General features: G+C 34.0%; 1 protein-coding gene across 1 annotated transcript in view; it reads right to left on the reverse strand.

Annotated features, from left to right (window-relative positions):
• Window positions 1-25,942, reverse strand: part of ssp3 (SCAPER domain-containing protein short spindle 3) — a 140,682-nt gene that overhangs the window by 21,508 nt on the left and 93,232 nt on the right. The window contains exons 19-22 of the mRNA XM_075359329.1: window positions 20,859-20,971; window positions 14,120-14,243; window positions 10,211-10,277; window positions 1,287-1,383 (exon numbers count right to left, since the gene is read on the reverse strand). Coding sequence (XP_075215444.1) covers window positions 1,287-1,383; window positions 10,211-10,277; window positions 14,120-14,243; window positions 20,859-20,971 — 401 coding nt within the window. The remainder of the gene's footprint in view (window positions 1-1,286; window positions 1,384-10,210; window positions 10,278-14,119; window positions 14,244-20,858; window positions 20,972-25,942) is intronic.

Below are 25,942 nucleotides of genomic sequence, written 5' to 3' on the forward strand. Positions count from 1 at the left end.
TAGCGATGTAAAACTGATAATAACAGAAATCGATTAACGTCTAAATAAGGTATATTTTAACGTCTCATTCGACGACAAAATCGTGGTTGGATGAAACAGGTGCAGGAGTAAAACTACCGATTAATCAAATTAATCGGTTAATCGTACTCCACGCTGGAGGAGAAATGGATTCGTACCGAAAGAATTTAAAAAGCGGTGACTATCACGACAGCGTCAACAACAATTTCATGAAATGGGCATCTGAAAAATGTATTCCTAACTCCCCCCCTCCCCCCAATCGTAGTCGGTGGCAGTTATGGATAATGCGCCGTACCACAATTCATTTCTAGTGAAGCCACCGAATTTAAACGATAGAAAAAGTGGCATTTTTAATCGTTTAGAAAAGAACAATACTCCGACTAATAAAGCAAAGTTAAAACCACAAGTGTACGACGTAATTAAATCGCATAGAAATTCCAAAATAAAGTACCGTTTTGATGAACTATTAAAAAGAACACGGGCATCAAGTTCTGCGACTTCCACCTTACCATCCCGATTTAAATCCGATCGAGACGGCTCTGTACAAAGTATTTCGGTAGCGGTAACGCAACATTTTTAATGTCAAAATACTAAAAAAAATTACCCGAGAAAAAATAGGATGATCGGAAACCGTACTGCGAACGCGTAAAAGAAGCTGAAACCGAATATAAGAAGACTGACCCGCTGATCGACGAAATTACAGATAAATTTATCTATCGCACATCTTAGACGGTGGCGGCCGGTCTCTAAGGCGAGCGAAAAGAAGTTGTCGTTATTATCACCCCGGAAGATATCATTAATAGTCCTGAAAATCACCCGCGATTCGGACGCTTAGTGTGTCGATAAGCGGCAATCGAATCGAGAAGAAAATACGGTAAACGATTTCACTCCTCGATTACGACAGTAAGCTTAGCGCGGTTTGCTTGTTATTATCGGGGCTCCTGAGAAACTTGTCTGTTTCGCGTTAGATCGCCTGAATATATTATACCCGTTATATCGCGTCATCGGATTCGTTTAATTCACTTTGAGGTTTCTTTAACCGTCGTATAAATGCAAACTAAACGTTACGCACAAACATTTAACCGACGTTAGTATTTTACGCGTCTAAATTCATCTTTAAAATCTATATTTTTATTAAAATTACTCAATATGTAAAAATAAGTAATTATATTGTAAAAATAAAAAGACAAACGGATACAGAAACGATTACGTATACGCTTCTGACCAGGATTTTAGCAACAGACGCAATAAATTAACGAATAACTTACCTAAGAATATCTTGTAACGGAAGTAACAAATTTTCAGGTATATTGGAATTTCCAGAAGCGCTATCCAGTATAGTAGTCAATAACCTCATCAGAGCTCCTGTAAATAATCAATAAAATTTCCTCGTTAAAAAGGCTGAAACGTAAACATTTTAAAATAAAATAATCGACTGCAATATAATTAAATCTATTAAACAAAATAATAAACTGGAACGTACTAATCGATAGTGTTCGAATTAATAATTTAATTAATTTCATAATTTTTCAAATATACAGTGTAACTTCGTTAAAAAAAAAAATTGATAATTACACTTCATAAAAATAAAAAAATCAATAACTCAAAATCTGAATAAAAGTCTTTTATAAAAAGCAATGAAAAAGAAATCCGATAATTAAAACAGTTCGATTACAAGAATATGCTGTACAGCGTGTTTGAAAATTTTTCAAAATTTAAATATAGGCCTCGCCGAAATTTGAAGCGTACTAGCGGGCCAACGGAACCGTTCCGGCTGACATTCTACTATCCTTTTAGCGTAAAAATGAATCCATTTTCGTAGTACAATACGTTGTTTTGCAAATTTATTGTACGATAATTGCACGCAGTAGAAAATGTTTGGGTACAGTAATTTTATGAGAAAAGTAGTACCGAATATTTAAAAAAATAATTATAATTTACCTAATAAAATTAAAAACTTAAAGGACTGGACGCTTTGATTATAATTACAGGAAGTTATCTATTTATTTTATTTATGTACGTTATGAGATTGATTTACGGCCTTCTCACTCTGCCCGTATCGAAATCACCTGGGTTTTGATGTAATTCCTTTAATAAATCTTTCTTTTGTTTTCTCAATCGCTTAAGTCAAGATCGGAGTACTTTATACATAGCCGCTTCTTCAATCCTTTTGGATTGAAATAATATGCCGATCTTATTTTCCTAATTTTCCAAAACTATCCGATTCTTTTTTGCATGAAATTGTACGCATTACTGATGTATATATATATATATATATATATATATATATGTATGTATATATATATATATATATATATATATATATATATATATATATATATATATGTATATATATATATATGTACGCATAACTTATCATATACACGATACACCATCGCAAATTAGATACAAAAAACAAAATTAATTAAAAAAAACGACAATAAAACCAACTAAAAAAAAGAATAAAAAAACAAGGTATGGAGATAAAGAACTAAACATCGTTATGCAGTATTTAATTAAATAAAATAACGGGTGACCAATCACCTTTCAGACGGTTTTAATTTATTTAAATATATTTTTCATGTTGTAGAAACAGCAGGCATTTAAGGTTGTCTAATTGTTAAGTTTTCACCAGGTTTTACATCGATAAGAAAAATTTTGTCCTTCGACGAAAATATTTAAATGCAGTCGGGGGTTCTAAATAGTAAGTCTTCTATATTAAAGAGCTTTGAACGCTAATTATTCTATACTAGAGTCACGGATGACGTGCAGAGATGTGCCTTACCGCTAATGACGGCCACTTGCTTGACGTTATCTTAAAAATCCGAATTGAAAAATAAATGCTTCTCCTTGTTCTTTAAAACGATTCGAGAGTTTTAAATTTACAATTTCAAGTTTAAATCGTCTAATTGTTTCTTCTCCATCCGTTAAGTTTACAAAAGATTCTATACTAACAGACGTTTAAGCGTTATCGCAAGATTATTTCACGAAGGTAATTTTGACAGAACGGTGTAATTTTGTGAGAGGTTTAATATTCACTATAAAACAAATTCTCATTACCGTAACACCGTAATACAGTCTCATAAAAATCCTCGCAGAATTACGGAAAAGGAAATCAGCGTACCCGGAATTCATGTTTAAAATCACACAGAAGTGAGATGTTCAAGTTATCGATTAAAAATTCTGTTAGAAAATTAAAAAAAATCAGGGAAAATTTATTTAAATTTTTTTTATAAATCGGGGAGAATTTTGTTAGAAAAAAAATGTGTAACTCGCTTTAACTCTACTATGAATGTATAAAGGCAGAACGTAACATTAAACAAGTAACGCTGAACGTATATCTTTTAGCCCGCTCGGCATTACGTTTTGCAAGAGCTATTTAAAAATTATTTTCCAACAGGTTATTGAAAATAAACCATTTATCAGAGAAACGTAACTAACAGCAAACTGTTATCTTGTACATCCCATCTACTACTATTCGTTCTTATAATCATGTAAAGTGCGATTCATTTTTTGTCTTCGTATTACCATAATAACTGAAATTCAGAGAAACGTATCCCGATGCTGCCCTTTGCCTGGTCGTGCCAGGCACGACCGGGCAAAAGGCAGCATTCGCTCATAACTGAGAAAACTTCTTCAAAGAGTTGAACATTTTTAATATTTCATGATTCCTGAATTTAAATCAATTTTGAGTGTAATTATTTTAACATATAAGTCCTAAAAGGAGTTACGGTCTGCGCAAGGTGGAGGATATACGGTCAACTAGCAGATTTGCAAAACGTTCAACGAATGACTACATTCTTGACCGTATATTATCTCAAACGATTTGGAATGAGACCGGTTGACTAAAAATGGAAAAGTCCGATATGGACAACACATACTTCCTTGTACGCTTATTAAATTACATTTACACATTTTTAAAAAATTAAAATTACATAAAATTTTATTTCATTAAAAACTTCTGATATTTTTTCATACATATATTTTTTTTTGTTATTATTAAATTATTATTCATCGCAATTTTTTTTTAAATGCGAGGTTAATAACTAATAATAAATCAATATATTTAAATTTTAAAAAAAAGTTAAAAAAAGGGGATAAGACCGATTCGAACCCATGTTCCCTTAATATCCAAATATTTCATTAATTAAAGTTTTATTTGGCTATAACTCTGGAACCGATGAAAATAAGTACCGCTTATGATATATTGTTGAAAAGCTCTCAATGAGGGCTTATTACTGCAGAAAAAGTCCAAGTTTTTGGTTTTTTTGTACATTTCAGTCGATTGGAATCAAAAGGGGAGGTGCACAACTAGATGTTACAACAGCCCTAAATCCAAAATTTCAACATCCTACGGCTAATCGTTTTTGAGTTATGCGAGATACATCCGTACGTACAGACGTCACGCCGAAACTAATCAAAATTGATTCAGGGAAGGCCAAAACGAATATTTCCGAACAATCTGTAAATTTTAAGAGTTCTCTCATATTTACTTAGATTATAGAGAAATACGTACTTTCTTTTCACGATGACAAAAATTGTCAGGTTTTTGCAGAGAATCAAACTAGAACCGACTAATAGAGAAGTTTATACACACTTCCAGTCAGTCGCGTAAATTATACACTAATAAAAGAAATTAATTACAAATCTGCTTAACTGAGACACGACATCGTTAATATGCACGCTCTACATCTAGTTTCAACCCTTAAATTAAAAAAAAAAAATCACGTGAAAGAATTTTACGATTAAGAAAAGGAAACCGTAATAATGTTATCATTACAAAATATCTCATTGAAACAAGCCACAGATGCGCAAACATCAATAACAACATAAAAAAAGAGATAAATATTTAAAAGACCGCCGAAAAAATCGTTGCTGAAAAGCACTGCTCTTTCGTTCCGGTTTGGCTCCATCGTGATTTTGCGTTAACTAGCGAATACCTCGTTGGAATTTTGAAAATCGGACGATTGTTTGCAGAAATATTATAAGAGCACCCAAATGCACCTCCCAAAACAGCACCCCAAGGGGTGATGATCGGTCTAGCATCGCACGAGATACTCGCATCACCTCACCGCTCTAGCCTCATACACAGTCCCCGCGGAAAGCCAGATATTACTAAACAGAAATTTCTTAAATTTACTTAATACTATTTTATTTTATTCAACGTAAATTTAATTCTATTATTTTTCTAATTTTATTCGTTCGATTGATTTCAATCGTTCGATTAAAACCCAGCTAACACAGCGATAGAGGCTCGCAGTTCACAATTCATTAAAGTTTACGCTTCAACCGGCAAATCTCCACCGCTACATATATTTTTATAAATATACATATTTATATAGCCTATGGCATACCCGGAAACGTAAGGATTCCAACGCGGGGTCATTCATCTAAATCGGCTCGGCCGTTGAGCTGCTACGGTGAAACAAACACACATACGCAACCCTATAAACATTACACTCCTTTTTGGGCAGTCGTGTAAATTATTAATAAAAGAAAGGATCGTTAGTTAATATTTACAATAAAATTGCAGCGCAAAGCGGACCAACGGTGGTGCGCCGTACGGCTGCACACTGCTCCCTCCACGGGAGGGAGCAGCCCTCTACGGAGTGCTTCAGCTAGAAGCACTCCGTTGTAAATTAATTTACAATTATTTTATTTAATTTTTAAGCGTATATTATTTTTAATTACGTTTTATATTTGTATTTTTATTTACTTATTATTTTTTTAATTTTATTTATTCGATTTTATAAATAAAAGAAGAGTATTATTTGTATAGAAGAGTAAATAGATGTATTAAATAGAAGAAATAATTAATATAAGATAGCTACGGTAGCTAGTATTTGGATTACGATTAAAAAAAAATCAAATCCAAAAAAGACCGAGTCCCGGCCGCTAGAGAGGAGCCCTGGAAAGACATAGTCGGATCTGGACTACCGCTATCTGGTTTGTTAGAGGTAAGGCGCAAGACGAATTCCTCAAAAGATCCGTACCGGACTTACACCCGGTGGGCGGGGAGGCTCGTTAGAGTCAAGAGACATTCTGCTTGGGCCGAGCTAAGCTTAAATGTAAATCTATTCCAAGCAGAGCAGAGGAAAAAAAATTATTTTAGGTAAGCTGTAGGGAAGATTTTTTTAAACGGTTCGGTAATATTTTAAAAACGATAACACAAGGTGTAATTTTTTTTGCAATCCCAATTATCGTACCCGGTTTTACGAAAACAGTTCTGGCATTAAATATTAAAGATAAAAAGGTATTGTTTCAATGTTCAACTGCTTTTAATAAAAAAAAATTACACTTCGCAAAAATAAATAAACTTGTTTACAAGAAAGTACAAAATATCCATAAAGACTACCAAAATATCCATTAAATGAACCAATTCACCGAAAATAGCATCGGAGACTTTAGTCTTTCTTTTTTCATTTTTATCTATTTTTTCTTTAAAGAGAAATACATTCCATTCACAATAACTTGAAATTATATCGTGAAATAATATCTACGGTAACATATTTCTTTGTTTTACCTAAATCTAAGAGAATTTTAAAAAGCTGACGCACAGTTGTAGGACTTCCCCGTCACGCGGCTTTTTTTCTGATACACGGATTACACACAACTTAATTTAAAATATTTATCGTTCTGTTTAAATATAATATTTTTTCCTTTATTTAATTCAATGCTTCTAACTAAAACGTGCGCGCATACCGTATATATCATTTGCGCAGGTGTGGCGGTACTAGCGGCCACTTTAAATACTTTTTTACACTTTAGATATATTATTCATTTATTTAACCCGTTCACCTGCGGCGTTACAAAACAGCAGATGACTTCAACTCTAAAATTCAAGTCCTAGTGAAAACGGTTACTTTTATACGGATTTGAATACTAGATCGTGGATACCGGTGTTCTTTGGCGATCGGGTTTCGATTAACCGTACATCTCAGGAACGGTCGATCCGAGAGTGTACAAGGCTACACTACATTTACATATATACATATCATCCTCTCAAGTAATACCTTACACGGTGGTTCCGGAGGCTAAACAGAAAACAAAGAAAAAGACGACTCAAGCGACTGTACGTCAGTGCTACACCAGCGCTCCTTGTGGTGAAAGGGGGTAATAATGACACTAATCCCCCGCCTAGCCGCTAGTTTACTTAAAGGATTTTTGGGGTGGGGGTACGATTTTGTAAAAGTTTTATTTTGGGAATATTATTTTTTAATCGAGAACAAAAAATAAGACCTCAATTAGGCGAAATCTCGAGATACTGAGACTGACCTTACTGTACTGCCTCACCACCACGACCGTGAGGTTGAACATTTAATGGCCATCATCGTCCCGTACAAGAAGTAATCTGACCAAGTTTGGTTAAAATCGGTCCGGTTGTTCAAGAGATATAAGGAGTGCAAGACCGAACACACACGCGTACAAAATCCATCCGTCCCAAAAATCCATCCGGATTTTTGGGTTCCTTAGGTGTCAAAACGTCAAGATCAGGTGAAAACCGCATATGCCCAAATCGGACCGATTACATACTTTCCCTTCTAAAGCTATAGCGCTAGACGGGAAAGTAAAAATAAAATTATAAAATGTTAACTAAATAATATAATACTATTAACACCAAAAAACGCAAACGCAAGCCTATTCTGAATCGCAATGAGCTTTCGTAATTCTATATGAAATGATGAAATGAAAAATCTACCTTACCCCACTGTTAATGGTTTAACGATAAGGAATAACCGCACGACAGCCACTTTATTTTTACTTTCCATAATCTTGTTTTAAATACTTTTTCTTTTATATTGTTTTACATAAAAAGAAAACGAAAAAAAAACGTTAAAGGTAATTTTCACTCCAATTAAACGGTAAGGCAAGTGCTACTACAAAGGTTTTTGCTTTGCTTACTTACGCTATACCTCATTTCAACATTCCTTACGCAAACATTATTTTATAAATAAATATATCCGTCGATTGTAAGTTTAAACGGTAAAATATACTTTTTTTGTATATCGTAAGTTGAATAATGAGATTTAATCAAACGCTAATTTTAGTTTATACCTACATATTAATTAAAAGATTTTTAGTATTTATTTTTGAATGTAGCAATTAAATATTTATTTTTTATTCTTCTTTAAATACGAGGTGTGTGAGAAAAGTAATGAGATTGGTAACACTGCGAGCGATCTAGCAACGCTGTGTCTACCGGTCTGTGCTAGACCGGTTTGTTCATCCCATCCAAATGTTCAGTACGAATTTCAAACTCCGTTCAGTCAACACATTATTTTTGACAGCGCTATCGGTTAAGATGTGTGTTACGAAAATGGAGCATCGGAATTTAGAGCAACGTTGTGCGATCAAGTTTTGTGTTAACTTGGGGAATCCGCAGGGTGTGACCTTTGAAAAGTTGAAACAGGCCTACGGGGAACAATGCTTATCAAGAGCGCATGTTTTCCGCCGGCACAAATCACTTTTGGAAGGCCGAGAACACGTTGAAGATCGACCTTGCTCAGGGAGACCTTCGACTTCAAAATCTGACGAAACGTCGAGCGTGTGAGGATTCTTGTGAGATCAGACCGTCGTTTAACAATAAGGATGAGAGTGAACAGTTAAATTTAAACGCTCTCACCTTACATCCAATTTTGGCAGACGATTTGGACATGCGAAAGGTTTGTGCGAAATCGGTGCCGAAAAAGTTCACAATGGAACAGAAGGACGATCGAAGAAACGTGTGCGTTGAATCTTCTTGAGAGGATTGACAACGACCAAGAATTCTTCAATCGTGAGATCACAGGTGATGAATCCTGGATATTTGAGTACGATCCTGAAACAAAGCGGCAAAGCGAAGAGTGGCATTCTCCGTCATTTCCTCGACCGAAAAAAATGTCGAATGAGCAAATCAAAACCGTGCCGATTTGGTTTTTTGACAATAGGGGTATCGTGCATAAAGAATTTGTTCCTCTAGGACAAACTGTCAACAAAGTGTTTTATAAAGGTGTCCTTGAAAGGCTCAGGAAAAGAGTGATTCTTTTTCGTTATCCCCAAATTGAAACGTATCTTAAAAGGACGTCGTTTTGGAACTCTGGACAACATTCAAAAGACTGTGACCGACCGGTTAAAAGCCCTACCGGTTGAAGCCTTCCAGCGTTGCTACCAGGGAACGACTCCGCCGACGTATAGCTGCCCAAGGGAACTACTTTCAAGGGGATAATATTGTTGTTTAAAAAAAATAATAACTTTAACAAGTAAAAAGTCAGTCTCATTACTTTTCTAACACACCTCGTATGACTGTTTTTAAAATTGTTTATCACAGTCTGAACGTGGATAAGCAAGTCGGATTAAAATAAGAATTCTTTGCATGTATACAAACGATATTTGCAATGCGATCCGGCCAGATACGCATCTTAATTTATATATGACGCTCGAGTTGCTCCAAGCTCCTCAGTTATATTCAGTAGGAATTCATTAATCGTACCGATCGTGAAGTGCAACGCAGTGATTTATTTTTAAACAAAAAAAAACATTCGTCTGCAATTCTTCGACGGCTATTTTACTGCACGGAGATGTGATGAACGACGCGAAAGTTGTGTCGATCGTTCGACGCGCCTGACGAAGCAAGACCCGAAGAATTGAAAACTGCTGTCGACGCCCGCATTCGACAAATCAAACAACTCATAACCGATTAACATCGTAAACGTCTTCACTAGATCACACCAGTCAGTAAACTTCAGTAAACTTCGTCAGTAAACTTCCTTACGATAATCCCCCTACAAACATCATCGTTTAAAATATAATAGTTTTGATGCGAGATACTGAACCGTTCTGCGCACAGTTCAGACCTGGCGCCGTTAACTTTCTTTCATCTTTTCCTAAAATAAAAAGAATTTTTAAACGAACAACGCAGGCAGATAGATGGCGACGTCTACCAAAATATTACTTAAAACAACTGCCGGTTCAACCAACAGGCAGGTACATTTTTTAAAGCAGGATGGTGTCAAGCTCATCTACCGATCTTCAATGATTCTTGGATATCAACGGAATACGTTAAAAAAGTTAAAATTATACGTTCACTGTAAAAGAAGTGCTTTAAGTTAGGGGGAAAAAAATTGTAATCATTTTCTAATGATTAGTACTCGTACATTTAAGTAAAATTAATTTTTAAAATAGCATAATAAATTAAATAACTAGCTAATATTACCTGCGACAATGTCGACGGCGAGAGAAGCGCTTGATTTTGTTCCTCGCCAAGTATCTGGTATCACAGACTGAAATTCAAAAATATATCGATTAAAAAAAACGAATAAAATACAAAACGAAATCTGTGAGCTTTAAATAGTAAACATTTCGAATATTTTCTGTTAAATGTTGAAAATTAATAATTTGCTTAATATAATCTTTATTACAACAAAATTAGACTCTAAATAGCTAAATTAATTGCGTTATTACTATACACCTTTACTGCGGAGGCCAATAAGCCGGCTGCCTTTCAAAATCTCTTCAAACAAATCATGAACTTTGTGAAGTTGGCGCCACATTAACTCTAGCGACGAGTCCAGTAACCCTCGACCAGCAACCCGCTTTTTCCGTCATTTGGTTAACATACCCGCGTTTTCAACCGATCGCGTACGATCTAACGTCTGCGGGCACACCAAGTCGTACGCTCGGTTGACGGTCTGGTGAATGTATTATCCGAGCAAATCTCGAATATTCTGTATGTAAGCACGCCATTCTCAGAAATTATTACGGACCCTCTTGTTACTCTTTGCTTAATAACAGGCGGAAATTTTTCACACTCCTATTACGTATTCGTACGCGGAAACGTTATTTTGTTTCTGTACAACCCCCGAAAATCCATCGCTGCAGAAGTAATCGGCCAACTTGATTTCTTTTTTGTGAAAAACATACTTTCATCGAATTCCACAGTCGGACCGGGTCCACCGATCGTTTAGAAAACTGTCGGCAGACTGCATTACAGTGGATATTTGAAACGATTTACCGTAATTCTTGTTGGCAGACCTCGATAGACGACAGGCGCCTCGCCCAACAGTAAACAAATAATACGATCTTATGAAAAGACAATCTTGAACCGGTAAACAATGTTATCACGACGAACCCGTTAAAATTTCAAATTACCCTCTTTGGTACAGGTCCAATTTCCCGTGTGCCTAAACGCAAAACCAGTCCGGCTTGATGGCTGATCTCTTCGCTAAGCGACTATATTAATTAAATTCTGTTTGTATTCTATGACGATTTAATTTTATTTTCGCAAATACAAATTATACGGTTATATCATCGCATAATAAAATACGAGTAATGCGATGCGAGAGAAATTAGGTCGAGGCACTCAGGTAAAATACTAATCTAACTTTCTTGACGCGCCAGAAAAAATGCAACTCTTTTTTTTTACGTCATACATACAATTTTTCAAAGATTACGGACAAAATGTATTAAAAATACAAATTTCTGCTACATTCAGACAAGAATAAAAAAAATAAAAAAACACTTCATCTAATTTATATTAATATTATTTAATTATTTAAATTTTTATTTAGCGCAGCTTTACTGAATCGGGACCTATAGACAGCTGAGTTCATCGTGTATATTATTTAGAACCCGACAGCAAGTAGTCGAGAAAAAGAATCGATGTCGTTAAAATAAAAGGGCATCAAGCTATAATTTCTCCTACAGGAAGATAAGCAATAACCTACTGCGCCGCCCTGAAACAAATTTATGTAAAAAAACAAATGAGACTGTAAACTGGAGTACATGATTTGTCGTATTTCTGTTAAAAGATCAAAAACGTTTTCGTACATTCTTATACTTTTCGGCTGTTTTCCGTAAAACCCTGGCCTTGCTCCTTCAGATTTTTGTCTGTTTGGTTCAATGAAGAAACCTTTGCACAGCATCAAGTTCAAAAACAATAAAGAGGTAAAGAAAAAAGTGCAAGACTAGCTTCGAGATCAAGGTAAAGTATTCTTCACTGAGGGAATTAGAAGACTCGAAAAAGACGGGAGAAGTGCAGAGAAGTTGCTGGGGATTACATATAAAAGTAGACAAAAAAATTATATTTATTTAATAAACCATTTTGGTGTATAGCTATTTGTCTGTTTAAATATACTGAATGACCCTTGTAAGTTTACATTATCAGCTTACAATAACAATAATACAAATATTGTACCTTTAGTCAAAAGTCGATATAATTTTTATCTTTGTTATTTTTCCCCCATTCTTTTACTACTTTCTTTAGGACACAGATATAAAGAATCTGTAATAAACCACCCTTCATCTTACTCCTGTTTTAATTTTGAATTCTCTGAGAGTCCTCCTGTGAATTTTACTTTGTTCTTTAATTTACAAGAGTCTATTAATAATTTTGGGATCTACTGTAGATTATTCTAGGATGTGAAATAAATAAATAAATAAGTTCTATTGATTGACCCGCATGTCTTTTTGAAATCTAAGAAGACAATTACATAGATTTTATTCCTTGTCATTCTATCCCTTATCGCTGTTTTAAGGTTCCAGATTTTTTCTGCATAAGATCTTCCTTTTCTGAATCCCCTTGGTGTTCTCCCAGCCGTTTGTCTACGATCAGTTCAATACTATTTTAAAGCGTTTGTAACAGGGTGCTATTTATGAGGGAAATCCCTCTATATTTATTTACATCTGTTTTATTTCCTGTTTGTGTAGCGGATGTATTAGTACATCTTGCAGATTTTTTCAGTTTTCTATAATTCATAAGAATGTTCTTCAATTCTTGCCTCGGTTGTTTTCCTGATTATTTTCATAATTCTGCTACAATTAAGCCATCATCTACAGCCTTGTTATTCTTTAATTTCTAAATGATTTTGTCTATGTGTATTTCATTTAAGCGGTCGGGAGTTTCCAATTCATGATATTGGATTTTGGAATCGGAATCTTTCCTCAGGTTCTTGATGATTAAATAGTTTTTCTAAGTATCTTGCTAGAATTTTGCAATTTTCTTTGTTATTAAGGCCTAATTTTCCCTCTTTATCCTAGAAAAAAAGGCCGGGTGGTTTGCGTTCAGTAAATTTTTCTTTGAATATTACATAGAAATACCTTATGTTGTTTTTCATGAAGTCCTCTTCGATTTGTTCAAGTTGATTCTTCTCTTCTCATTCGTTTTTTAGTGTTCTGATAATTTTGGATTTTAATAATTTAATATTTTATTATATAGTCGACTCCCAATTATCTACAATAATAACTGGGACGAGGATCGTCAATAATCCAAAATTGTGGTTGACCCGGAAGTAATATTTAATAGACTAACATGTTTTCTACTGTTAACTTTTCTTCGCTTCATTCTTTTATTATATGCTGATGCATTTCAGAACCACTCCATTATCAAAAGTTAAAGTCGTCTAAAATGTACTTGAAAGGTAACTAAGAAAGGTAAACAGTACTAAATTATAAATTATAGTGTTCTTAGCAGAATATATAATAGTAATTACCTTAATAACAACAAAGTAATATGCGTTAAAATGACCCAATACTGTTTTGCAGTTTAGTATTTAAACGTGCACTGTTACATTAAGATATAATGTAAACAATAAAATAAAATATAGTACGCTACACCACACTATTACGTACCTGATAAAAGTAATAAAATTTTTTTAAAAATTTAATTACTTTTGTGTTTTAACGGTAAGTGTTTACAATATAAGTTAGAAAATAAGAAAAGGATTATGTACCATATTAATAGATATAATATTTCAACCGTGCTATTATACGCTTCTATATACTTCTAAGGAATAAATATACGTCAATGAAATGAAGAAAAAAGAAAATAAATAGAAAAAAAATGGGACATCATTATGTCATCGGCACTTTATTTTTTTACGATTAATAAATGAGAATACCTAAGAATAAAAAAATTATTAAACAAGAAATTAAAAGACTAAGCGACCGGTTCAAAGGATACAGAGATGAAAACATTTGGATCTTATCAAAGTAAGAATGTATTTTTACAAAATAAAAACATACGGTGTTTGAAAGAAAATGTTGAGAAAAAATACTGAATCGGATAGACGAGTAAAGTTTATAAGCAAACCTGATAAAAACTAGCACGAGGATAAAAGTCACTTACGTCAAGTTGTTTATGTAGTAAATCCAAAACAAGAACAACCTTATTGGTAAAAACTACAAATCTAGCGTTGTCAATATTGTCCTGACAAGCCAGACCGTATGCTGTGCAAGTGGTCACAAAGCACCTGTAACAAAAAAGATAATTTAAGCAATAATTTTAAAACGGCTGCAATATGCATTTTTCTACATGAATAACACTTTCAACATTTTAAATACACGATAATTATTCACATAAAATAAACATCTACATAATAAATATAACTTTCATGATGTAAACAAACCTTAAAAAATGAATATCTAACCTGTGGAAAATGATTGGTGTTTATCATCCAAGCTTCTTATAAATCGGTTGGAGTTTGAATCTCAGAACTTTTTTTTTTCATTTTTCATTTATCTCTTAAATGTAATAAAATCGCTTTATAAAAGAAAAACTGATAATCACAGAATATCGGCCAGATGTGTCTAAAAATGTAATAATACATTGAATAGGCTGAACTAATACTAATATGCTTTCTAGATTCCATTTCCTAGTAGTAAATCAAATAAAGAAGACGATGCATAAAAATCTCAACATGTAAATCCGATGAACCATCAATGGATATAAATAAGTAGATGTTACCAGTGATGAAAATTTAAAGTATTTTTGACAAACTTCAAAAACCACAGATCTTTTTGTAACATGGTATGTATGTGGTGGATAATTTTCCCGCCCCAAGAACATAGAACACAGTTTATAACTGTTTATTTCTAAACATGATTTTCCTACCTTGAAAGTTTTAAAAATAATACTTTAATTTACAGGCTTATAAAAGCATCTTGGAATTCTAAATTGTGCAAGATTTATAAGACTAAACATTTTTTAATATAAAATATATTTTGAAGCGTGTTTTGAGGTCAAACATCTTCTGTGTTTTGTACTTCATGCAGCGATTCTGATTTTACTCTGGGAGCCAGCTGATATGAATACCACTGATAGTATGTCAGCTCAGGTATTCAGTGTTGAAGATCTGGAGGTTGGAAGACGCAAAGCGATGAATGTTGCAATCTTTACTAAAAAGAATAGTCACTTATTCTTAAAAAATAACAATGTCCACTAACGTTAAACTAGACAACTGTTTCAATAACTGCAATAATTTGTCTTATGAGAAAGGATCTTGTTGCTCTTCACTTGTCATTTTTAATAAATTATAATTTTATATACTTCTGTGTGTGTATATACATATATATAAAATATTTCACAAAATATAAACCTCCAAAACACAGTATAATTAGATAAGAAGTTATAGTTACCATATTAATTCCAACTTGACCAACACAGTGGTCAATTTGTTAATGAATTAAAAAAAAAATAATGGCTCAATAAGATCTGTTTTTATTAATTAATTAATTATTGCTTTTAATTAATTTTATTTGATGAAGGTTTTTTCCTTGATCCATTTAAGCAAATGCTTAGACACCCATATAGTAGTATTACTCTCAGCTGTACATGATACAGCACAATTTTTTAGTCCGTCAGTTGGCAACCGGATGAGATACAGTGCTAGGATCCCATTGTTTTAAATATATTTTCCCGTATGCTACTGGTTTGCCGACTTCAGTATTAACCAATACGTTCAATTTCTTTCCCCTGGTTTCGCTAGTTGCTAGTTCTGTTTATTCTATTAACTCAAAGGCTAAAGAATAGTTTTCAAGATAACTTATTTTAGTTTGTAACATGTACAAGCACTATAAAACCCTTTTTTTGTAAAACCTAAGTGCTTTAAATATTATTTTAATAGATATACCAATTTCTGGGGTTTAATTGATGTAAAAAAGTTAAAGTAAAAAAAGTTAAAAAGAAAATTTATGATTTTTTTGAAAAAAGATGAAAAACATCAGTCTGGGGGATTAAAACAAGTCCATGAGCTCAGTCTTGAAAGAGTTTATGCACAGATATTCGCTACAAAGTAGTTATTTAAAAAAAAATTGATTAGTTGATTCTAAAATCTTTTAGTTATTAGAAATTCATAAATAAATTCTCTCGTTAATTCTTTAGTCCAATTTGAACAGTTATAAACCTTTTTACAGTACAATAAAACAATTCAGATCAACAAAATCAATCGGTTATAAAATTTTAATGAATAATAATTATGGGATTTGCATACTTCCTTTATGTATTTAGGCCTATATACGAGATAATTTTTGAGTCAACTTAAAAACAGCATCTCTATGTACAGTGTGGCTGGGAAGTCACTGTACCCCAAAAGTTAACAAAAAATATGAGTTAGGATATGTATTTAGAACATATGGTATTTTCGTTGGGGCTGGTTGGCAACAGTTTTTTACATCACATACTCTGAGTAAAAGACAGCTGAGCTAAAATGACTGACATGAGTAGTTACATCATCGAGGAACGGTTAGTTAGAAGTGTTTAGGTTCATGAACAAAATACGAATCAAGCAGTGATGCTAAGTAGCAATATGTTTCGACAACACTTTAAAAAACCATCGCCATCAAAAGCAACAATGTTGGCTTGGAAAAATGTGGGTTTGAATTAGGAAGTGTTAAAGATGGAGCCACAATATGGAAATATTTGGAGAGTGTGGCTAGGAGTGGTATGAACCTGGGCGAGAAATGTGCCCTCCATCTCGTTGGTGGCGAACTGGTGAAAGGGATGTCACGTAACCCGACTTCATTGATGTTATCTGTAAGAAAGAACAGGGTCTCTTACTCTGATCTGTTCTGCCAGGTTAAGAGAGACCTTGACACGGGGCTGGCGGCCGAGATTCTTTCAGTGAAAAGGGGTAGTAAGTCAGAAGCCTTGGAACTTCGAATGGTTGACTCACCGGTGGTTAAGGATGATCTCAGGAAGAGGTTGGGTGCCACTTGAAAGACACAAATGTGCAGGAGAGACATTACGGCAGTAGGATGCAGGCCATTCACATAGGAGATTTAGATGCTGATGCCATGCCTAATGAGGTGGTTGCAGCTCTGTAGGATGTAGTTGGGGCTTTGGTCCCTGTTAGAGTTGTTACTATGAGGCCACCTTTTGGTGCCATGCAAAGGGCAATGGTATTGCTGCCTGCCAGGAACACCAGAGTATTGGAGGACTCCAAGGATAAAAGTGGGGTGGCATTCCTGCCACTTGGAGGCTCTGTAGGATGTAGTTGGGGCTTTGGTCCCTGTTACAGTTGTTACTATGAGGCCACCTTTTGGTGCCATGCAAAGGGCGATGGTATTGCTGCCTGCCAGGAACACCAGAGTATTGGAGGACTCCAAGGATAAAAGTGGGGTGGCATTCCTGCCACTTGGAGGTTCTGTAGGATGTAGTTGGGGCTTTGGTCCCTGTTACAGTTGTTACTATGAGGCCACCTTTTGGTGCCATGCAAAGGGCGATGGTATTGCTGCCTGCCAGGAACACCAGAGTATTGGAGGACTCCAAGGATAAAAGTGGGGTGGCATTCCTGCTACTTGGAGGCGCGCCCTCTGGACAAACGATGCTTTAGATGTTGGAGCGCTGGCCACCTCGCCCTGAATTGCAAGGGGCTGGACCGGTCAAGTCTGTGCTGCAACTGTAGTGGGGAAGGACACCAGGCAGTAGGATGTGTTGGGCAGTGGATATCTTTGATATGTGGGCAATTTGGCCACAGGACTAGTGAACGTGAATGTCACGTGCCTAAGGATATACAGAGTGCTACTGCTGGGAAGAGGAGTCAGGGATGTGCCTTGGGTGATGAAGGGTTGCGACATGGGACAGGTATATCTTAGGGCTGGCTCCTGATGAGGGCATGGGAACAGCATCGTCGAGCCTGAGCTACCCTGCTTGTGGACTTGCCAGGTGGAAGAATGATTAAAAAGATCCGAACCGGTGGGGGTTCTTGTAGAAGTTCTCCCCATTAGAATGGATATGTAGTTTGAAAAGACCTGAATCGGTGGGGTTCCCCAGTCATGGGGGCCCCATTAGAGTGGACACCTTAATATAAAGAGTTAGATAAAAGATCCAGTACCGGTGGACCAACCTGCCATGGCAGACTTAACAGCCAGTAGGTGGGGAGGCCCATTTGAGTCAGACGGACACCTCCCTGGGGCGAGTATTGTTGCTTGGGATTCCGCTATTAAAATTAATACTATGTATTAAGTGAGTAAATAAAATAATTCATTATATTGCAATTTTTATTTGTAACTAATTACATAATTTTAACTTTAGGGGTACGGTAACTTCCCGGCCACCTTGTACTTCCTTCATTTCAAAAAGATTAATGACAAAAAGGATACTTCAACTTTACATATAATCACCATTATATTTATGGAAAGAGTATTCATTTACAGGTAAAAATAAACGAAAACTATTTCAAAATCAACTTCCAGTTGGCTGGTAAAAAAAGGCCATATTTTATACATAAGTTATCTTAATATCTACATTATTTCTCCATAAAATCAGGTCCCGCATTCAAGCACTTCATACCAGAGCACCTTATTAAGCTTTTGTGAAACCCCGTTCTGCTAACAAAACTGCATTACCAGGATACTCAGCCAGTTATTAACCTCGTCGATGAGCTCCTCATTACTTTTAAATCAATGGATAAGTATAAAGTCTTGGTGCAACCAGGGAGTAGAACCAAACATTGCCTAACAGAAGAACACTATTTGTGAATATCTTACAACATCAGTTTTGAATTGATCTCTGAAACTTTTTCAGAGTTCTATAATAAGCTCTATAAGAAGTGTGTTAAGGAATACTGTGCCACGTTTCATGATTCTTACTTAAAAAATCTCTGTGTGTCTCAAAACTCTGCTTTCATCATTTATCAGTTAAACAGTTCCTCCTTGATTTTTCCTCGTTAGGTGCACTGTTTTTTTTTTAATTTCTGAGCTTAATCTCTTGCTTATAACATTATTGCCATAAACACAAATGACAATGAATCTCAACTGCACTATTTCCCACTTAAAGCAATCAATGAGAGTAACAATAACAGGTTATATGTTTCATTGATCCCAACTTAACAATTTTCAATTTTTAAAAAGGCAGTTTAGGATGAGCATATAATCAGATTAAACCTTTCTGTAACTACTATGCACATGTCATGTGGCTATGGAAAGTGGATTTTCAACTACTTATTGAAAATCAGTTTTGGAACAGCTGATGTATAAAATGTTAGAGATAAAAAACAGTAAGGAATTATGAGACAATAAGAATATAGTAATAATGTCTAACAACCTAAAGCAAAGCATAAATACAGAGTGTCCCATATATAACGCAACCCAATCTTATATTGGCAGGTATTGAAATAATAAAAAGGCATGTGTAAATGTAAATGTAATTTTTATTATTACCATCCATTACCTTACATTTAGAGTAAATGTTGGAAGTGGCCGCCATCTTCTTGAATAGAAGCTTCAATTCTTTTTACAGCGTTTCTTGCAACTTTTTTCAAAGTTTGTGGCTGGATATTTAATACAGCTTGTTCAATATTGACTTTCAATCGTTCAAGTGTTCGTGGTTTGTTGCTGTAGGCTTTTTCTTTGAGGTAACCCTGTAGAAAAAAATCTGCTGCAGTCAAATCTGGAGATCTTGGTGGCCACAAGACTCGACCGATAACACGATTACCAAAGAATTCCTCGACGAAATCAGAAGTTGAACCTGCGTAGTGCAATGTCGCACCGTCATGTTGTAACCAGCAGTGTCTGTCTTCCTCTTCCAAGAGTGCAATGAACTGAAATAAAATATCCTGATATTGTTCTGCATTAATGGTGTACTCGAAAAAAATAGGACCGATTATTTTCTTCCGCGATATCACGCACCACACGCCCAACTTCTGCGGGTTTTACTGTTTTTTGTGATAAACGTGGGGATTTTCAGCGCTCCAAATTCTACTGTTTACGTAGCCATCCAAATGAAACCGTGCTTCATCTGTGAAAAATAACGAATCCATAACATTAATTCTCTCGTGCAGAAATCGACGAAACCGTTGACAATATTGTAGCCATTTTTCTTTGTCGGACTCAAGAAGTCGATGAAACGTTTGAATGCGATAAGGTCGTAATTGTAATTGTTTGGTCGCCCGATGAACAGTCGATTTAGACAAATCAATTTCAGCAGACAAACGTCTGATCGATTTATTTGGCGAGGCGAGTAATCGGTCTTTGATTTCAGTGACTGTATCTGTATTCAACACTGACGCAGATCTTTTGTGTTCCTTGTTATTAACAGAACCGGTCTCTCTAAATTTTGCAACTAACCTTAATACTGATGTTTTGTTAGGAGCTGGTTTATCTGGGTAGTTATGGCGAAACAAATATTGCACTGCAACCACTGATTTCGTACTGAAGTACAACTCAACAATGAAAACACGTTCATCTAGCGAAAACACCATCTTGTCTATAGCAAACTGAATCTCAAGATTGCATTGTTGTTACTATCAGTAGTGTTCTACTGCGTCGCCGTGATGTTCGATGTTGGATGAGTCCATTTCAGTAACAAGTAGGGGAGTAAGCTTGACTTTTGAAATTTCATGGATGAGTGATTGATCGGTTGCATTTTATATGGGACACCCAGTATATAGTAGCACTCAGTTATCAGTCAACATTCAAGAGTACTGTTCACTCTCAAGTTTGATTACAAGGAGTGTATGTTTGCTTGACTGACCAGTGACTCTTCCTATGCTTCTTTGATAACTAAAATTTACTTTTAAAAAAAATGTAATCTTACATAGCATGATTCTTCACTCATTAATTTCTTTATTTTTACATAATTTACTTACTTTGGTGGTATATAAGGATTCATATTTTTTGCAACATCCAAACCAAGATTTAGAATGTTATTGAGATTAGTGAAACCATTTAATTCTCTGAATACCATTTGATCAGCTGAATTCTGCAATAAAAAATGAAAATAAAACAATATATGTGAATATAGTCATTATAAAACTGATAACTCATAAATGTTATGAAACAGAAACTAACAACAATTAGTAATAAAAGTGTTTATTATACTAAACTAATTAAAAATATACAACCTATGATTCCCCTGTGAAAATACATTAATTCAATAAGAATACCATACCAACTACAAAAATTACTTTACAGATGATTTACTAAAATTAGTTGTAGTGGTAAAGTGAAACTCTGTGAATTAAAAACTACTTTTAATTAGACTAGAAAATAAAATTTCATTAAACTACATCAATTATCAAATGAAGGTATTATTACAAAAATTTCTTAACTCATTCAGGACTGATGACACTAAGGCAGCATCATAGATGGAGAATTGCTTGCTCCATGCTCATGATACCACCTGTGCACCAAGGGTAAGGCATGGCGCATTCTTCTATCCTCTTCTACTCTTTGACAGCAACCGGTAAAGGTTTTGTTAATGTGTATTAACACTGAGAAACAATTCTTTAGTTTGGCTGTACAGTTGGTTTTTACTTTTTTATTCTTTTACACTAATTCAGCTTTGTTTAACATAGATTGTTTTTTTACAACTTCTTGAAGATTACATTACAGAAAATCAAGTTAGTACAATTTTTTTTTTTAAATGCTTAATATTAATATTTAAAAAATATATATATATATATATTTTCTCTTTTTACAAATTCTACAAAAATAAATGAAACTAAAAAAAATAACTTTTTTAAAATTTGAATTTTATTGTAGTAAAGTACAAAAATCTGATGTGGACACTACATGATTTGCAATATCTCATATTTTTTTTCTAGGAATTATATCACGACTTGTGGAAACTGTGGAAGAAATCCACCACATTTTATTTGAAGAAGGTGAATCTGAAAGCGAGGCTGAAGACTGCTGTGAAGTAGATTCAGATGACACCAATGCAGATTTAGACTTTAATCCTGAGGAATCTCTGGAGGATGAACTTTCCCTTCAAGATAATCCAACTATTCCACCGATAAATCTTGTCTACCAATGTTAACCAGAAAAGGAAGACATCAAACAAAAACGAAAACAGACAGACATTAGGCTTCTATGGGAGATACTAATGTAGTCTTTAATTTAAAAGAAAAATATTGTGGAAAAGATTGGTATGAATGGGCAAAAAATCCTATTTCTGACACAACCGGGGAAAAAATAAGCAAAAGGAACACAGTATATATTCTACCCAAACCAGTTGGAAGAGCCGCATAACTTTTCAAGCCACTGGAAATTTCATCTTTATTTTTCCCTGATAATATCAAAAATATAATTGTAACCCACACGAATGAAGAAATTCACCAGCAAAAACTTAACTACCGTGAGCAACAAAAATTCTACATTAAATGAAATTTGTAAAGAAGAATTTTACGGGTTACTTGGGATTTTAATTTTGGCTGGAGGTCTAAAAATAAACTACTTATCAACAAATATAACATTTGATACCACATTATGTGGAAACAAATTTATTGCAACAATGCCAAAGAATAGGTTTAATTCTATAATTAACTGCTTGAGGTATGATGATAGGGACACAAGAAATGAAAAATTGAAAAACACCAAACTTGCTCCTACTTCAGAAGTGTGGGATTTATTTATTAAAAACTGTCAACAGACCAAGTTCATATTTGAATATTGTTGAACAATTACTATGTTTTTGTGATCGATGTCCCTTTAGGAAATACATACCATCGAAACCAGAGAAGTACGTAATTAAAATAATAATGATGTGCGACAATTGTACAAAATATGTCATAAATCCAATCCGCTATCTTGGCAAAGGCACTGTTCCAGCAAATATCCCTGCTGCTGTCTATTTTGTGCAAGAGTTAGTGAAATGCATAAGGGGATCTCACAGAAACATAACCACTGATAATTGGTTTACAAGTTTGCCACTCATGAATCGTTTTCTGGTTGATTACGGATTCACCGTGACTGGGACAATAGAAGAAAAATAAAAAGGAATTACCTTCAAAGCTTATAGATATAAAAGATGAAAACCAAAAAGCAGGACCCAGCATGTTTCTATTTGATAATGACATAATTTCTACTTCTTATAAACCAAAAGAAAACAAACTTGTAACATTAGTTTCTTTGATGCATTAAGATGCAACGATCGATATTTCAGTGAAATCTGAAATAATCAAAACTTATAATCACATTAAAGGGGCTGTCGACATGTTTGACCAAACATGCCACAATACGAACTATGGAAAAAAAACAACAAGGTGGCCTTACTGTTTTGTTTTTTTTATAATATGGTCAACATCAGCATAATTAATGCATATGCCATTTATTTGTCAAATTTTGTAAAACAGAATTTGAATAAATCAAAACCATTGTTCAGACAAATGTTTCTTCTAAAACTATATTAACAGTTAACGACCGATTGGAAACTTAGGAGATTGCAATCACCAACATTAAAACATCAATTCCGAGGAATAACTGAAGCAACTTTAGACAGTGAAGGACCATCTACTCAAAAGGAAAAAGGCCAAGAAAATATTGTTATTTGTGCCATTACACAAAAAAATGAATGACCAAGATCTATCGTGTTGCATGCAAGAATCCCATATATCGTCAACACCAAAATAAAGTTGATGGCTCAAAATGTTAAAAAAATGTATGTTCCATTAATAATTATATTTGTTATTATTAGTTAGTTACTACTATTACATCTTAAATTATTAACAAGAAGTTCCTAAAATTCTAAACTTATATTGTAGTTCAATTTAAATGTTTTAATTATTAATACATTAAGCTTGTAATAAACGTCTTTGATTGTAATTAAATTTAAAACATACTTTTTATATTAGAGTTACCTTAGTCATTTTAATCCATCTTCATACTAGAGTTAAGAGATTTAAAAAAAATTATATAAATGTACGTAATTTTTACATATATTGAGTAATGAAGGGGTACAGGATCAGATAGTGTTCTATGGTTAATAAATCATTTATATTTAAATTAAAAAAAAGTTTAAAAAAAAAAAGGAGAGAAGTCAGATTTGAACCGATGTGCCTTCTTCCCCTTGCGAAATTCAAATATTTCATTAATTAAAATTTTATTAACTATAACTCTGGAACCAATGAAAATAAGTACCACTTATGATATATTGTTGAAAAGCTCTCAATGAGGGCTTATTACTGCAGTTAAGGAAAAGTGCAAAATCCAATGTTTTGGATTTTGGGCTTTTTTGGACACTTTTGGTCCAGTCGATTGTAATCAAAAGGGAAGGTGCACAACTAGATGTTACAACACTCCTAAATCAAAAATTTCAACATCGTACGGCTAATTTTTTTGAGTTATACGAGATACATATGCACATACGTACGTATGTACAGACATCATGCCAAAACTAGTCAAAATGGAGTCAGGGATGGTCAAAATGGATATTTCTGTTGAAATCTGGAAACTGAAAATTTTCACAATCACGATACTTCCTTTACTTCATACAAGGAAGTAAAAATGCCTAGTTTTATGCAGTCATGTAATAGTTTTATGAAATTTGTTTTTCATATGTTTTTGTTTAGATCCTCGTAACTTCAACTTTTCATTTTATCCTGAAGAAAAATTTGTGAAGTACATAAAATATGCCTTCATTTTTTATGTATATTTTATTTAAATTTTGATTTCATATTGAAGTACGCATAATTATATTCTAATCGAATTAGTTTTTTGTTCAAGTATGATAAATTTTAAAATTAAAACATGGAATGCGATATTATTAGCAGTTTCAAAATAATTATAATTTGATAATATCAATATTGCAATCTTTTACTTTAGTTTTTGATTTTTATTTGTTTCAGAATGGAATTGCAGTCTTCCACTACTGGAACCAACAGTTTGCACAAAAGAAAACTAGACAAAATTACATCTGATGAAGAATTGGCGCATGTATTAGATTGCTGGGACTCCAAAGGCCTTTATTGTTAAAGATGAAAATTAATTACCAATTATCTTCTAATACGCTTGTAATTTTTATTGCACATCAGAAAACTATTACTCAGAAAAGAAAAACATTCAATGTAAATATATAGTACATTTTTTTGGGAAATATTATAATTCCAGTAAATTATAAACTAAAAAAACAGTTTAACACTGCTCTGACAAAATATTAACGATAGATTTTAAAAAGCATTTAATAATATCCAAGAACCAAAGTAACAGGCAGATTGCATACCTGTAGGAATCATTTATATTGCTTGCTGATGACGCACATGTGGTATCATCGCATATTTTCAAGATTACAAAAACCGTAGATTTAAAAAAAAACTAGCTAAATATACTAATGTTATACAGGGTGTCCCATATAAAATGCAACCCATCAATCACTCATCCATGAAATTTCAAAAGTCAAGCTTACTCTCCTACTCGTTACTGAAATGGACTCGTCCAACATCTGAACATCGCGGCGACGCAGTAGAACACTACTGATAGTAACAACAATGCAATCATAACATTCAGTGTATTGCTATAGACAAGATGGTGTTTTCGCTAGATGAACGTGTTTTCATTGTCGAGTCGTACTTCAGTACGAAATCAGTGGTTGCAGTGCAAGATTTGTTTCGCCATAAGTACCCAGATAAACCAGCTCCTAACAAAACATCAGTATTAAGGTTAGTTGCAAAATTTAGAGAGACCGGTTCTGTTAATAACAAGGAACACACAAGATCTGCGTCAGTGTTGAATACAGATACAGTCACTGAAATCAAAGACCGAATAAAATAAATACTCGCCTCACCAAATAAATCAATCAGACGTTTGTCTGCTGAAATTAATTTGTCTAAATCAACTGTTCATCAGGCGACCAAACAATTACAATTACGACCTTATCGCATTCAAACGGTTCATCGACTTTTTGAGCCCGACAAAGAAAAATGGCTACAATATTGTCAACGGTTCTGTCGATTTC

This window comes from Lycorma delicatula, chromosome 3, assembly GCF_047948215.1.
Source record: "Lycorma delicatula isolate Av1 chromosome 3, ASM4794821v1, whole genome shotgun sequence".
In the NCBI taxonomy this organism is placed as follows: Eukaryota; Metazoa; Arthropoda; class Insecta; order Hemiptera; family Fulgoridae; genus Lycorma; species Lycorma delicatula.